The sequence below is a fragment of the Phalangium opilio genome, unplaced genomic scaffold, assembly GCF_054372755.1.
Source record: "Phalangium opilio isolate 3A_F unplaced genomic scaffold, DU_Popi_V2 ptg000362l_1, whole genome shotgun sequence".
Classification (NCBI taxonomy): Eukaryota; Metazoa; Arthropoda; class Arachnida; order Opiliones; family Phalangiidae; genus Phalangium; species Phalangium opilio.
In genome coordinates this window covers 657963-672288 of record NW_028324231.1, presented here as the reverse complement: position 1 = coordinate 672288, position 14326 = coordinate 657963, and the positions used below count along the sequence as shown (strand labels likewise).

The window sequence follows — 14326 nt, the reverse complement described above, 5'->3', positions numbered from 1 at the left end:
ACTAGGCCCTTTTAGTTGTCAACGAGAACGAAATGAAGAAATAGGTTTAAGCGCGCTATAAGGTTAGGCTGACTTCTGACCCAAAAGTAATTTTTTGACGTACTTTCAGAATTAACTAAAATTAACATACTTAGACTTAATTGTTTTTGATGACACTTGCAAAAGGCACACCCTGAATACTTAATTGTTAAATTAAAAGTATTCCGAAAAGTAACTTCGCTCTAGTTTTTCAGTTAGAGGTGGCTAAATATCACGAAAAACCCCATGTTAATCTCCATAGGAAAATTGGTAAAAGCATGTGAATTTTGCTTTAACGTTACAAAGGAGTATCAAGTCATATCTACAAGGGCCTACCGGCCCTGTAGAATTAAATGTTTTTTATTTTAGTGTAAAATTCAGTCATAAATAAATAAAAGTCAATTTTAATAAAAGTCAATTTTATTAAGTGTTTAACTCTTTATTCGTAATTAAAAAAGAAAAAACAAGATAAAGTGTTAAACATAAACACTTGCATTAAAACGAAAAAACACATGGGAAAAAGACATTATGAAAAGAAAATGTTTTTGAACGAGTTTATATCCTAAAATTGAACATGAAAAAGAAAAAAAAACAACATGGCTGAGTTAACTTATCACAGCGTTGGGCTTCCATGTTCAACATGAATATATTGAATTGATGAACAAATGTTTATTTGAACTCTTCTTAAGTAATTGGAAGATTGCATTCGACGCAATTGGGGCAAATACCTTGCTCCAATAATCCACTTGGAATGCAATTGACATGACCATTAGGACACGTGTACCATTTCCCAGCGGCGTACGCCATTGGTTCAACCAGCTGGATCATTTCAGATTCCATCTCCATCACTGGCTCGAAACCTGAGATAGAAAATACCTTAAAACCATATCCCTGGTAACCCCATATAATTTAAATTCCCTGACCCTAGGTAACCTTGGATTAAATTCCCTAATGACTGTTACAGGTTTTCCCTAACCTTTGACAACCCTATCTTAAATTCCCTGACTTCTCCAGGTTTTTCCCTAACCCTTAGCAACCCTATCTTAAATTGCCCGACTTTTCCAGGTTTCCCTTGACAACCTTAGCTTAATGTCCCTTAACTTTTCCAGGTTTCCCTTGACAACCTTAGCTTAATGTCCCTTAACTTTTCCAGGTTTTCCCTTGACAACCTTAGCTTAATGTCCCTTAACTTTTCCAGGTTTTCCCTTGACCTTTAGCAACCCTAGATTAAATGACCCCACTTTAACAAGTTTTCCTTTGACCCTTAAGTAGCAACCCTAGCTTAAATTCCCCGACTTTTACCACATTTCCCTTGACCCTTAGCAACCCTAGCTTAAATTCCCGACTTTTCCAGGTTTACCTTGACCCTTAGCAACACTAGTTTAAATTTCCCGACTTTCCCCACATTTTCCTTGACCCTTAGCAACCCTAGTTTAAATTTCCCGACTTTCCCCACATTTCCCTTGACCCTTAGCAACCCTAGCTTAAATTGCCCGACTTTCCCCACATTTTCCTTGACCCTTAGCAACCCTAGCTTAAATTGCCCGACTTTTCCAGGTTTTCCATAACAACCCTAGTTTAAATTCCCCGACTTTTCCACATTTCCCTTGACACTTAGCAACCCTAGTTTAAATTCCCAGACTTTTCCCACATTTTCCTTGACACTTAGCAACCCTAGTTTAAATTCCCCGACTTTTCCAGGTTTTCCCTAACCCTTGACAAGCCCTTGTTTAAATTCCCCGACTTTTCCAGGTTTTCCCTAACCCTTGACAAGCCCTTGTTTAAATTCCCCGACTTTTCCAGGTTTTCCCTATCCGGCCAAAATATCGTTACAGGTCATTTCATCATGCTCTTGAAACAACAGAACGCTAAACATATCTTGGTAGCATTTCTTAAACTCGTCACTTTGCTGGGCGTAGATGTTAGCGTAAGTCTTAAGGAATCGCATGGCGCACCTCAACCGACTATTCTCCTATAAGAGATCATTGCTAATTTGCAAACTTCCGCTGAAAGCCGTATTGGTCATGCGCGAAGCCACGATACCGACAAAAGTGTCGAAATACTTCCTGACTTCGATCCGGATTTTCCCAAATCCGGGATCGGTTTGAGAATTGGGATCGAGCAATCGCAGATCATTTTCAATTTTCAACAAAGCTTGAAGAATCTCCACGTTATTTATAAAGGTGTACAAAATGGCGTGGCTAATCAGGTAACCCGGTTCCAAGAATCTCAACATGGACGTCACGATGACGTAACTCCATTTGCTAATCGGCTTTCGAGTTACCAATTCATCCAATTTAATTCTCAAATTAGTTTGCGGTTCGGCGGTGTGTTCGTAAATCGAAAAATATTTCAGATTAAATTTTTCGATTCCCAAATTGGCCATTTTAATAAAATGGCGGAAGTAATTGCTTCGTCGAATGGGGGTGTAGCAACAAGGGCAACGAAAGACGTAAATAGCCGAGGTCATTTGACACTGCAGGTAAGTGGCAATTTCGTTCGTTTCGAAAATGTGCCCGCAATCTTCCAATTGCAAGAATTTCAAATTGTCGCCGAATTCGGAGACGTAATTTTTGTGGCAAATTCGGCATAAAAAGGGGCATAATTCGCCGCAAATTCCCAAGCAATTATGACCGCACGGCAATATTTTATCGCAATCGCGGCTGCAAGGGGGACGGTCGCATAATGAATCGCACGTATTTGGGCACGCCCCGTGAATGCAACGACTTTCGCAACTTTCTTGGCAAGGAATGTATGGGTACCCGCACATTTGTTGGCAATAAGTATGGGCGCAACGATTTTGGCAAATCTATCATTGGGGGAAATGGTTTTAAGTTAGGGAGATTGTAGACTTATAGGGGCTGAGTTTATTAACTTAAGAAGTTGTTAATGTTAATCTTAAAGGGTACTTTAAGAAGATGTTAATGTTAATATTAAAGGGTACTTTAAGACGTTAATGTTAACCTTAAAGGGTACTTCAAGAAGATGTTAATGTTAATCTTAAAGGGTACTTTAAGACGTTAATGTTAATCTTAAAGGGTACTTTAAGACGTTAATGTTAACCTTAAAGGGTACTTTAAGACGTTAATGTTAACCTTAAAGGGTACTTTAAGACGTTAATGTTAATATTAAAGGGTACTTTACAGGGGCGTGCCAACCTTTTTACGGGAGCGGGGGCAAAATCCCACACTGGTAGGGAAAGTTGTGTAAAAAATTTTGCGCTTGTGTAAACAACTTTGAGCCACCTTAACCTCTTTCCAAATTCATATAAGAGCAAAAATTATTTTGCAGTACTTAAATGTTGTTCAGCGCTCATCAATGATCTAAGGCTATACAGTATCTCGCATGCACTATAAAGTTATAAAGAGGTCCGCACGAACGTGAGAATTAATGCCTGACCAATTCAATACTCGTGGGATATAGTGGCTAAGATTCTATTTGAGCACACATTTTTAATCTCTTTTCGTACATCGTAGAAAATAGTACAAGTTGGGAAAACCAAAATATTACCTCTCCGTGTCAAGAAGATTATATAAACTTAAGTATCCAATGAAAACGTTATTATGTTTCTGAGTTGGGGTTTCCCATTTTTGTTGTTGTTTTGAAAAATATATCGCAATGCACGGGCCTTGATAGATATAGGAGGCAATGAATGAAATATACCACAATGCATGGGCCTTGATAGATATAGGAGGCAATGAATGAAATATATCACAATGCACGGGCCTTGATAGATATAGGAGGCAATGAATGAAATATATCACAATGCACGGGCCTTGATAGATATAGGAGGCAATGAAGGAAATATATCGCATGCACGGGCCTTGATAGATATAGGAGGCAATGAAGGAAATATATCGCATGCACGGGCCTTGGTAGATATAGGAGGCAATGATAATCTCTCTCTTTGCACGAGAGGTTTATCTTTAATATTTAAATAAATATAATTATTTTTAATTATTTTAATCTTCAATAATTAACATTAATAATAGTTAAATCGTTTAAAATAAAGTTATACCTATTATCTTCTCAAACTTTGCTAATATTGACGTTTAAAGTGAAGGGTACCCCTCTTGCCCGCTTTTTTCAAATTTGGGGTATATATACGATTCGTTTCCATTATAATAGTAAGGAAAAAGCGCAATTGCGAAAACCTTTGGTGGCGATCCCACCTTAGGGAGGCTAGATGTTTCTCGTAACCCTAGTTGATCGCCGCGTATATCCTAAAACCAAACGATGATAATGGAGTAGAAGCCAATGATACAGATTGGTGTCTATGTGGAATAGACGGAAGACCAGTGGATGGTGGTGTTAGAAGCCAGTGTAAGTGCAAACTGGTGCCAATGTGGGATTGACAAAGAACAGAAGATGGTGTTGATTAGAAGCCAGTAAGAACTGACTGGTGTCCGTGTGGGATGGACAAAGACCAGAAGATGGTGGTGTGAGAACTCAAGTAGAGGAGCCATTTCCGTGACTGTGAAAGCAGTTCGAAAATGGCGAACACGTTTGCTCCGATACGCAAACTGCGAACGCGGTCACGTGGGTGTAACAACGGACAGACAGACAGACACACAGACACAGCCGTTACAGAACCTCTCCTGGACTACGTCACACGGAGAGGTAAAAAATGCAAAGAAAATATGTCTTCAGCTTAGCTATTCTTTCCAAATATGATAGCTACAATAATTTGAAGCGCTATCAGCTATAAACTCTTTCTCTCTTGAAGCTGGCAGTTAATAAGCTCTATGATTAGCCACGTTTATATACGAAAGAATTGCAACACTTTACTGCATAGAAAACCGTGGTTGCTATAGCTATTATGTCTATACAGTATGTGTAAACAAAAACTGGTGGAAGTCTAGAACGATATATTCTCGAGACTATCAAGCAATGCTAAATTCTTCATTTCCAGGACTAGTTTAAAAATGATTCTACATTTTTACAATCTCTTAAGATAAGTTTCACAATTCTTTTTACAACCTGAGCTTTATACTGAACTTCAAAACCGTCCTCGAGCGACGATTTTTGAACTATCAAAACTGTCACTTTTACCAATCCCCTTTACGATTGCAATATTTATGGAACTACGTGCACTGTCTATTCGCATGCATCACACTAAATAACGGGGACTCCATTGGTTATTACATAACTACGCGGAGTAAAAATTGAAGAACTTCAAATAATTTATTTATAAATATTACGAACATGTTAATGATTAAGACCTGTATTTTCTTAATCACTTCCAAAAACTGACTTCCTCTCACAACAATTGTACAATGGGTAATGAAAATTTCACCTTCAATGAAATTTTTTTACTATTTAAACTCGGTCACCAGAGCGGGGGCGTTGCCCCCGCTGGAAAATTAGAGCGGGGGCCTTTGCCCCCGCTGCCCCCGTGGTTGGCACGCCCTTGGTACTTTAAGACGTTAATGTTAATCTTAAAGGGTACTTTCAGACGTTAATGTTATTCTTAAAGGGTAATCGTTTAAGATGTTAATGTTAATCTTAAAGGGTAATCATTAAAGACGTTAATGTTAACATTAAAGGGTAATCGTTTAAGACGTTAATGTTAACATTAAAGGGTAATCGTTTAAGACGTTAATGTTAATCTTAAAGGGGTAATCGTTTAAGACGTTAATGTTAATCTTAAAGGGTACTTCAAGAAGATGTTAATGTTAATCTTAAAGGGTACTTTAAGAAGACGTTAATGTTAATCTTAAAGGGTACTTCAAGAAGATGTTAATGTTAATCTTAAAGGGTACATTAAGAAGACGTTAATGTTAATCTTAAAGGGTACTTCAAGAAGATGTTAATGTTAATCTTAAAGGGTACTTTAAGAAGACGTTAATGTTAATCTTAAAGGGTACTTCAAGAAGATGTTAATGTTAATATGAAAATGAGTGTGAAATATGAAGAACCATTAAACCAACAAACAAACAAACAAACAAGCAAGAAGGCAAACAAAACTGACCTGTCTACATGGAGGACAACTAGCAGAGCATATATCCTGGCAGACGTGTCCACAAACCAGGAACCTCTCGCATTTACTTCTGCAAGGGACGTGTAACCTTCCTCTGAAGCATTGGCTACAAGTTCCACCGCAAATATGTCCGCATTCCAAAGTACTTAGGCATCGTCCCTCGCAGCTTTCCATCAGAGCCGGAATGTCGATAGTGGCGACCAAGTTGCATTGGGTTTTGAAAGGATGTCCGCAAGCCGGAGTCACCACGACGTCTTCGTCGCAAAAGGTGGAACAAGGTTGGCCGCAACGATTCTTGCAGAGGTGATTGCAAGGCAATAGCAAATTGCATTTTTCTTGGCAAACTTTACGCAATTCTTCTCGATTAGTTTTGTCCTTGCATTGGATTTCGACAGCGTGAAAGCAAACGCCAACTGTTTTAACTTTAAAGAGAGTTAATTGAGGCGTAATTAGAGATCAGTTCTACGACTTTTTCCAAATCCCTGACCATCCAGGTTCCGTACGAACCCTGCCTGACCCCGTGGCAACCCATTTGACCTACCTTTAATTCTGCAAGGTCCGCAAATTTCTCCGCAACTGTAAAGGCATCTATGTCCGCAAGGCAAAACTTTTCGGCATCTTTCTTGGCATACTTCCAAATCCTTTTGATGGCAAGTGGTCAAGACCTCGTGACCACACGATGCCAACATAACTTTAACTTGAACGCTACATTGCTTGCAAGGTTGTCCGCATTTGCCGCTGCAAGGATGTCCGCAACTCTTATGCATCAAACAGGGCATATCGCAAGATAGGTCATCCGTATCCTTTTCGCAACAAGGAACCATAATTTTGTGGCCGCAATTGTCCATCATTTTGGGTACGAGTACTTTGCAATCGCCGCATTCTTGGTAGCAAAGTTTAACGCATTTATGCTTGCAATTCAGCAATTTTTCGCAAGGTTTGGGGCATTCGATTTCCAAATGCTCCTGATCGACGGGATGGCAATTGCGATTGCATTTATGGCCGCAATTAAGGATAACATTGCATTTTTCGAGGCAACCCCCGTCTGGTACGTTTTTAAAGTGATCCGCTTTGGAAACTAAAGTTACGCGATTGTGCAATTGACAAACTAGTTCCAGATTGGTTCCGATTGACTGCAAATTGGTGTTATTAAGTATAATCAGAAGGGGATAATAGAAGAAGGATGACACTCTGTATCCTCTTAATACTTTAGTTATGTAACATGATTCTTCCCGGGCTCATGGCACCATTTTGGTTTGCTCTCCCGCTCATCAAACTCAATTCAGATGGGTAACTATCGCACCGTGCTAGGGGGTCAATTCTACAACTGTTTGGCATTTACTAAATCCTCAGACAGCAATCAGCCCACAAACCTTGATTGTCTTGACGTGGGACAAATATCCATGCACAAGCGCATGCGCTAATAGAGTATAATGATGAGGGGGAACTATTTATCGCGTACGGACTTTAGTAACCTTATACACTACAAATGTTAATTTTGATGTTGGGAAGAATCATGTTACAATTACCCCTCCCGCTTTGTAGTGGTACACTTCTCTCGAAGAGAAGTAAAATATATACTTCTGGTATAATTTACTGAAAGATAATTTACCTCAGTTTCCCGCAAATGCGTCGTGATTTTTTCCCGCAATTCACTATGCCTGGCGAGCAAATTAAAATTGCCGATGCAATAAAGTCCCTTTTTGGCTCTAGAAAGGGCAACGCAGACCCTATTCGCCGTTTTAAGGAAACCAATAACCCCAGTTTCGTTGCTCCGAACGAAAGACATCAATATGATATCGTTTTCCTCGCCTTGGTAATTATCGACAACGGTGGCTTGGACATTTTCCCAGTGTTTGGGCATTAGACGGCGAATGGTGGACAATTGTCCTTGATAAGTCGTTAGGATGGTAACTTGAGATTGCTTGTAACCTTGCTTAAGTACGTAGTGACAAAGGGCGACTATAAATTCGGCTTCGTGCATGTTTACGCGACTGGTACTGTCGTGCTCGGGACGGACTTCGTGCGATTCGTGGTTCAAGAAGAACATGTTCTTTTTAAAACCTATATGGAGATGGTGGGCCCAATTTTTATTTGACGCTATTCCAGGGTTCGGACGAACTATTTCTATTGAAAATCCCTCCCCGACTTTTCAAGCTTATCCCTGACCAAATTTTACCAATATCCCTGGGACAATTTTAAGTACGTGTTTACCAGAGCCCACTTCATGATAACCAGGGTTCATACAACTTTTGGAAAACCAATTTCCCTGAGATTTCCAGGTTTTTTCCGTATATGGAGTATCCTATGGAGCAAATTTTAACTAGGAGGGCAAATAGGACTATAACCAGGGTTCATACGAAATTTCCAAAGCCAATTTCCCTGATATTTCCAGGTTTTCCAGAGTACTTCTTATAAATTTCCAGGTGCATTTTTTACATTGGAGGAGTGTTATAATTTCAAATAGGGTAACCAGACTACACCTACAACCATGTTTACCATTCTTTGTTAGGTTATAATATACAGAACCAAAATACAGAATTCCATATAGAGAAGAAATATATTTCTCTCCACAGAGACAACTAACATCGATTTTTTTCGTGCACCAAATTAGATCATGGGTCCCACTGAAGTGTATTTGTTTCACTTATTAATTTCCCTGATTTTTTGGAATAAAAATTAATTTTCCCTGTTTTTTCGAAGAAATTTTCATTTTCCCTGATATTTCCCTGATTTTTTTCCTCTACACCAATTTCCCTGATATTTCCAGGTTTTCCCTGTTTTCTATGTTCGTATGAACCCTGTATAACATACTCAAAGGACATCCCCGTATCTCTAGTAGAACCAGAGTTATGAGCCTCCAAAGTATAGTGTAATGTTAATCCAATGGAGGGCATGTTTATGAACATTTTGCTTAATTACTCTGCCCGTGTTTGATGCAAATTTCCCCGATTTCCCTGAATTTTACTAAAAAATCGAAATTTCCCTGAGGTTTTTGTCAACTATTTATTTCCCTGATTTATCCAGGTTTTCCATGTTTGTATGAACCCTGATGACACCTGGGCCCATATTTAGCATTGCGCGAAATCCCTGACGTTTAAGGACAAAACTTTAAATCCCTGACTTACGAACCCTGACTGATAACGGCACGAAATTCAATAGTTCACGCGTGCGCAGTAGAGCTCCATTTAATGGAGGAAAATAAGCTTAATAGAGGCCCCCTCCCCACATAACAACATTGTACATGCACACACCTTTCCCTGACCCGCGGCAACCCTGTCCACGCCTCCACAACCACAACATTCCAAATAATCTTAAACTCTTCCACTCACCCTTAACGTCTTCGTACTTCATGACGATCTCGTGATCTTGAAGCTCGTTGTAGATGGTAGGCACCAGTAACTTTGAAATGCAAGGCCTCATACGATGCTGTATCCCCAAGGTGACGTAGGGCAGATCATTCTTAATTAGGCGTTCGAAAAGAGACACGTCCAAATGGTAATGCATGGCCAATTCGAAGACAACCGGATTGGGCCTCAGTTGTTGGTGGTCGCCGATTAAGATCAGGTGTTCGGTGTACTTGCTCAGGGAGGTGACCACTTGCGCCTCAAGGACTTCGGCCGCTTCTTCAACTATGAGTATCTTGGATCGTAGGTTCTGGACAAAGTGCCGGTATTTAGCGGCGCCTGACGTGGTTAGTCCAATTACGAGGGCGTTTCTAGCGATGACCAGTTCCTCTTCGGTACGGATTTCGTTAAAGGCCTTTAGTTTTCGCTCGTATTCTTTCCTGGAATGTTATAGCTCTAACGTAACCACCTCATACGTTCCACAGTTTCAAAGTCTCTAACTTAGCTTAACTAACATCGGAATAACCATTTCAGGGCCGGTATATGTTTGCTGAAAATGCCCTTCATCTAAACGTGTCACTAAGGTGTTTAGCTTCAAACCCGTTCAGGGTAAGTTACCCCTAATTGCCCTCCATCTAAACCCTTCTAAGTCAAACTCCGTTCAGCGTAAGTTACCTGCAATTGTCCTCCATCTAAATCTTTCACAGATAAACCCCGTTCAGGGTAAGTTACCTACAATTGTCCTCCATCTAAATCTTTCACAGATAAACCCCGTTCAGGGTAAGTTACCTACAATTGTCCTCCATCTAAATCTTTCACAGATAAACCCCGTTCAGGGTAAGTTACCTACAATTGTCCTCCATCTAAATCTTTCACAGATAAACCCCGTTCAGGGTAAGTTACCTACAATTGTCCTCCATCTAAATCTTTCACAGATAAACCCCGTTCAGGGTAAGTTACCTACAATTGTCCTCCATCTAAATCTTTCACAGATAAACCCCGTTCAGGGTAAGTTACCTACAATTGTCCTCCATCTAAATCTTTCACAGATAAACCCCGTTCAGGGTAAGTTACCTACAATTGTCCTCCATCTAAATCTTTCACAGATAAACCCCGTTCAGGGTAAGTTACCTACAATTGTCCTCCATCTAAATCTTTCACAGATAAACCCCGTTCAGGGTAAGTTACCTACAATTGTACTCCACTTAAACCCTTACCAACAACTGTCCTTCATATAAATAACGTTCAGGATAAGTTAACAACAACTGCCCTTCATATAAACCCCGTTCAGGATAAGTTACCAACAACTGTCCTTCATATAAACCCCGTTCAGGACAAGTTACCTAAAACTGTCCTTCATATAAACCCCGTTCAGGATAAGTTAACACCAACTGTCCTTCATATAAACCCTGTTCAGGATAAGTTACCGACAACTGTCCTTCATATAAACCCAGTTCAGGATAAGTTACCGACAACTGTCCTTCATATAAACCCCGTTCAAGATAAGTTACCTAAAACTGTACATCATATAAACCACGTTCAGGATAAGTTACCAACAACTGTTCTGCATTCTAAATAAACCCCGTTCAAAATAAGTTACCTACAACTGTCCTACTACATTCTAAATAAACCCCGTTCAAAATAAGTTACCTACAACTGTCCTACTACATTCTAAATAAACCCCGTTCAAAATAAGTTACCTACAACTGTCCTACTACATTCTAAATAAACCCCGTTAAAAATAAGTTACCTACAACTGTCCTCCATCTAAACTATACTAGGTATCTGATACCACATCAATCGGACTCAAACTGACTAGAAGACAAAGTGAAAAATCTTTGCTTACCGTAATTCTTCAAGTTCCTGTCTGACGTGTTTATTATACAAGAAATGCCACGTCTTGTACAACCTCCACTTGTCCTCATTCCTCAAATTCCAGACACTCTTCTTTTTCAGTTCCTCCATCTCTTGATCCGTCAGAATCCTGCACTCTTTCAAGTTGGTGGCAATCAACTTCCGTTCCCGCTTCAGTTCCTTGCCGCCGACAGTCTTAAAATCCGCGTCATGGCAGCCCAGTCTTTGAAAGAACTCGTCGGCTTCCTCTTGTTCGTCCAAACAAATGACGCTAACCTCGCCTTCATCGGGAGTGTCTTGTCGCTGAGCTATGATACGATCGACTTCCTTGGTGTCAAAGTGCTCGGTCGCGGACGCGTCGCGTTTAGGTACTTGCGCCTCGGAAGGATCCGCTACTTGGTTATCTGCGTTCATATTATTTATGGGATTTGTTAAACCAAGATAAATTGCATTGACGTAATGTTAATAGCTACGTGTGCTGGAGTAATAAGTCCTAACTGACTGATTATCAACGCCCACGTCAAACCGCTTTACAAAGAAGACTGAAATTCTGCAGGGACTTTACTATTAAGTACTAGGCAGACAGTAAGAAAGAATTTTCAAAATCCCGCCGCCATCTTGAATTAAATGGCGTCCATAAATGTAAAAAAACTTTCTTTATGGAATACGTCCGTGCATTTCAACAGATTTCTTTAATATTTAGTACATTGGTTCCATATATCCTACAGACGGGGCTTTATGGCTTATGGGCTTCGATATGCCGCCATGTTTAAAAACGGCCGCCCGATATCTAATAAAAATGTCCCGATGGGCTGATGGGCAACGCCGAGTGCCTTTGCTAAACGCGAAGCTAGGTAGCGGACCAGTTCTTAAACAATTTAAAATGTTACCACGTCACCAGCCATCTCAATATTTAACTTAATTTAAATTACTTAAAAATTTAACTCAAATTGATTATTGTTATATCCCCATATTTGACATGTACCCTAAGCTGTATAGAACATTAACACTCTCTAATTAAACAAAAAACTGCTTCCGAAACAAACGTATTTTATTTTCGCGTACACTATCACCACAAACAAACAGACACACACACGAACTAACTAACTAGCTAACAAACCAACAACGCTTCCATAATCTAGGTTTAAAGTAGCTAAAAATAAATGGTATGGTATCTTACCTTGGTTCCCGCGTTTCTTTTCACGATCCAACCTGTCCCTTTGATTGGCGCAAAAGACATTGGTGTACTCTTTAACTTCGTAAGTTTTGGGTTCAATATTGCGCGGATTGAAGACTTTGGAGGGCGACTTCTTTTTGGGGGTGACTTCGTTTTCGACGATCCACGTTTTTTCGTCATCTTCGATATGACAGTTCAAGACGTGAGGGGGCAATTGAATTCCCAGCCAATAAGGGAGCATACGCGAAACGTTGGACAAGTTCAAATAGGCCGGTGGGTCTTGGGTCAAGCTTGCGTATTGATCAGGGTCAATGACGGGTTTCAGAGTTTCTTCTGATAGGATAATGTTGCCTAAATGGTTTGAAAAAAGAAAAAAAATACTGAAATGGCTGACGTTGCATAAGTTTATAAGATATGTTCCATAAGTATGACACTACCAGGGATAGGTTTAATTTTAGAAGTAGGAATGGAGACCAGAGTAATCTGGGCGTGCGTCAAAGTCCCGGACCCCCTTCCACGGGACGGAGGGGGTATGAAAGAGGAGGCGGGAGGGTCATAGCGACAGAGGTAAAAAGGAATTACTGGTATTTTTCGCCGTCCCCGTCAGCAACGTCATCAAAACGTAGTTTAAGTGAGCCAATAAGATAATTTAAAACTTTTCGGTACGTGTTGGTTGGAGGGGCTCTATACTGGGCGGGCTATGAGTCGGACTGAAGTAAATCCAGGGTTCGTACGAAATTTTTACAATGAAAATCGCTGACCAAATTTTAGCAATATCCCTGATCATTTTAAGGTGTTTACCAGAGCCCGCTTCATCACACCTGGCTCATATTAAGCATTGCTCGAAGCATGGTTTGATATACCAAACGAAATCCCTGACATATCCCTGACTTTTTATGAATTTTTTTTAAATCCCTGACTTATAACCCCTATTTTCCGTATCCCTGACCTATCCAGGTTTTCCAGGTTCCGTACGAACCCTGAAATACTAACCGTTCTCCATACCTACTTCTTAAATTAAATCTATCCCTGACACTACCTATACTTCGTAATGCTAGAGACTGAGAGCTAGTTCAAGACGAGTCCCGACTCATTTGTTAATTAAAACAAACCCAGAGTCCCGACTTATTAATTATTACAACTCCGAGTCCGAGCCCTAACTTGGCTCTACAAAACCGCGGGAAAAAAGGCCTATCCTTAAAGAACAAGTGAAAGAAACTTACCGGAATTTTTCAACTGTCTGTCTTTCTCATTAATTTCTCTTAAGGTATCCTCGAGGTCCTTTTTCATTTTCTGAAAATGTCCGGCCATGTATTGTCCGCGATGGTTCCGATTGCGATTCCTTTTGAGCTGCGCCATGCAATAGGGTTGCAATTTCTTGCTAGTACTTCGTCCTCCGACCCTGACGATCTTATCGGTCAACTCCAAGACACCTTCCAGGAACTGATCCAACGCGTGATTCGTGTAACAAACGACCACGATGGGCGACGGAGCCTCTTCCGGTTGAGGACCTTTCCAATGGTTCTGATTATGCAAAAGGGCTTCCATGATCTTCAAGCCGACGAATGTCTTGCCCGTCCCGGGTGGACCCTGAATTATGGCGACTTTCTTGGTCAGGGCCATTTTCAAAGCCTCTTTTTGAGATTCATCCAGGTTTAGGGTTTCGGCTGAGGGCCATGTCTCATCTGGATGAAAATTATGACCGCGATTCGTGAACGGGTTTGCCTAACTCAATCTTCACTAAAAGGGCTACAGAAAATCCCTCCCCCTCTATCGGCTTCAGTACAGTGTTGTCAGGCCCTCTGCGAGTCCAGTTGGTCAAGTACTGAACTGATAGCCTTACTCAGAACCGCAACAACGACCTGGCAACACTGGGGGACCGGCAAAACCCCCTTAACAGGGTTCGTACGAAATTTTTACTTTCAAAATCCCTGACTTTATCCAGGTTAT

General features: G+C 40.4%; 1 protein-coding gene across 4 annotated transcripts in view; it reads right to left on the bottom strand.

Moving 5' to 3' along the window:
- Positions 1 to 436: 436 nt before the first annotated feature.
- The window catches only part of LOC149597335 (NFX1-type zinc finger-containing protein 1-like), a 49006-nt gene continuing 35116 nt past the window's right edge, over positions 437 to 14326 (bottom strand). For 2 of the 4 annotated variants that reach the window (XM_089861060.1, XM_089861059.1), the window contains 8 exons: positions 13600 to 14061; positions 12380 to 12727; positions 11192 to 11603; positions 9331 to 9785; positions 7611 to 8062; positions 6540 to 7131; positions 5990 to 6420; positions 1855 to 2827 (listed from right to left, as the gene is read on the bottom strand). In XM_089861060.1, coding sequence (XP_089717186.1) covers positions 1991 to 2827; positions 5990 to 6420; positions 6540 to 7131; positions 7611 to 8062; positions 9331 to 9785; positions 11192 to 11603; positions 12380 to 12727; positions 13600 to 14061 — 3989 coding nt within the window. In that variant the 3' untranslated portion in view covers positions 1855 to 1990. Of the gene's footprint in view, positions 2828 to 5989; positions 6421 to 6539; positions 7132 to 7610; positions 8063 to 9330; positions 9786 to 11191; positions 11604 to 12379; positions 12728 to 13599; positions 14062 to 14326 lie in introns of all 4 variants that reach the window. The other 2 variants (XM_089861061.1, XM_089861062.1) reach the window with 2 other exon arrangements.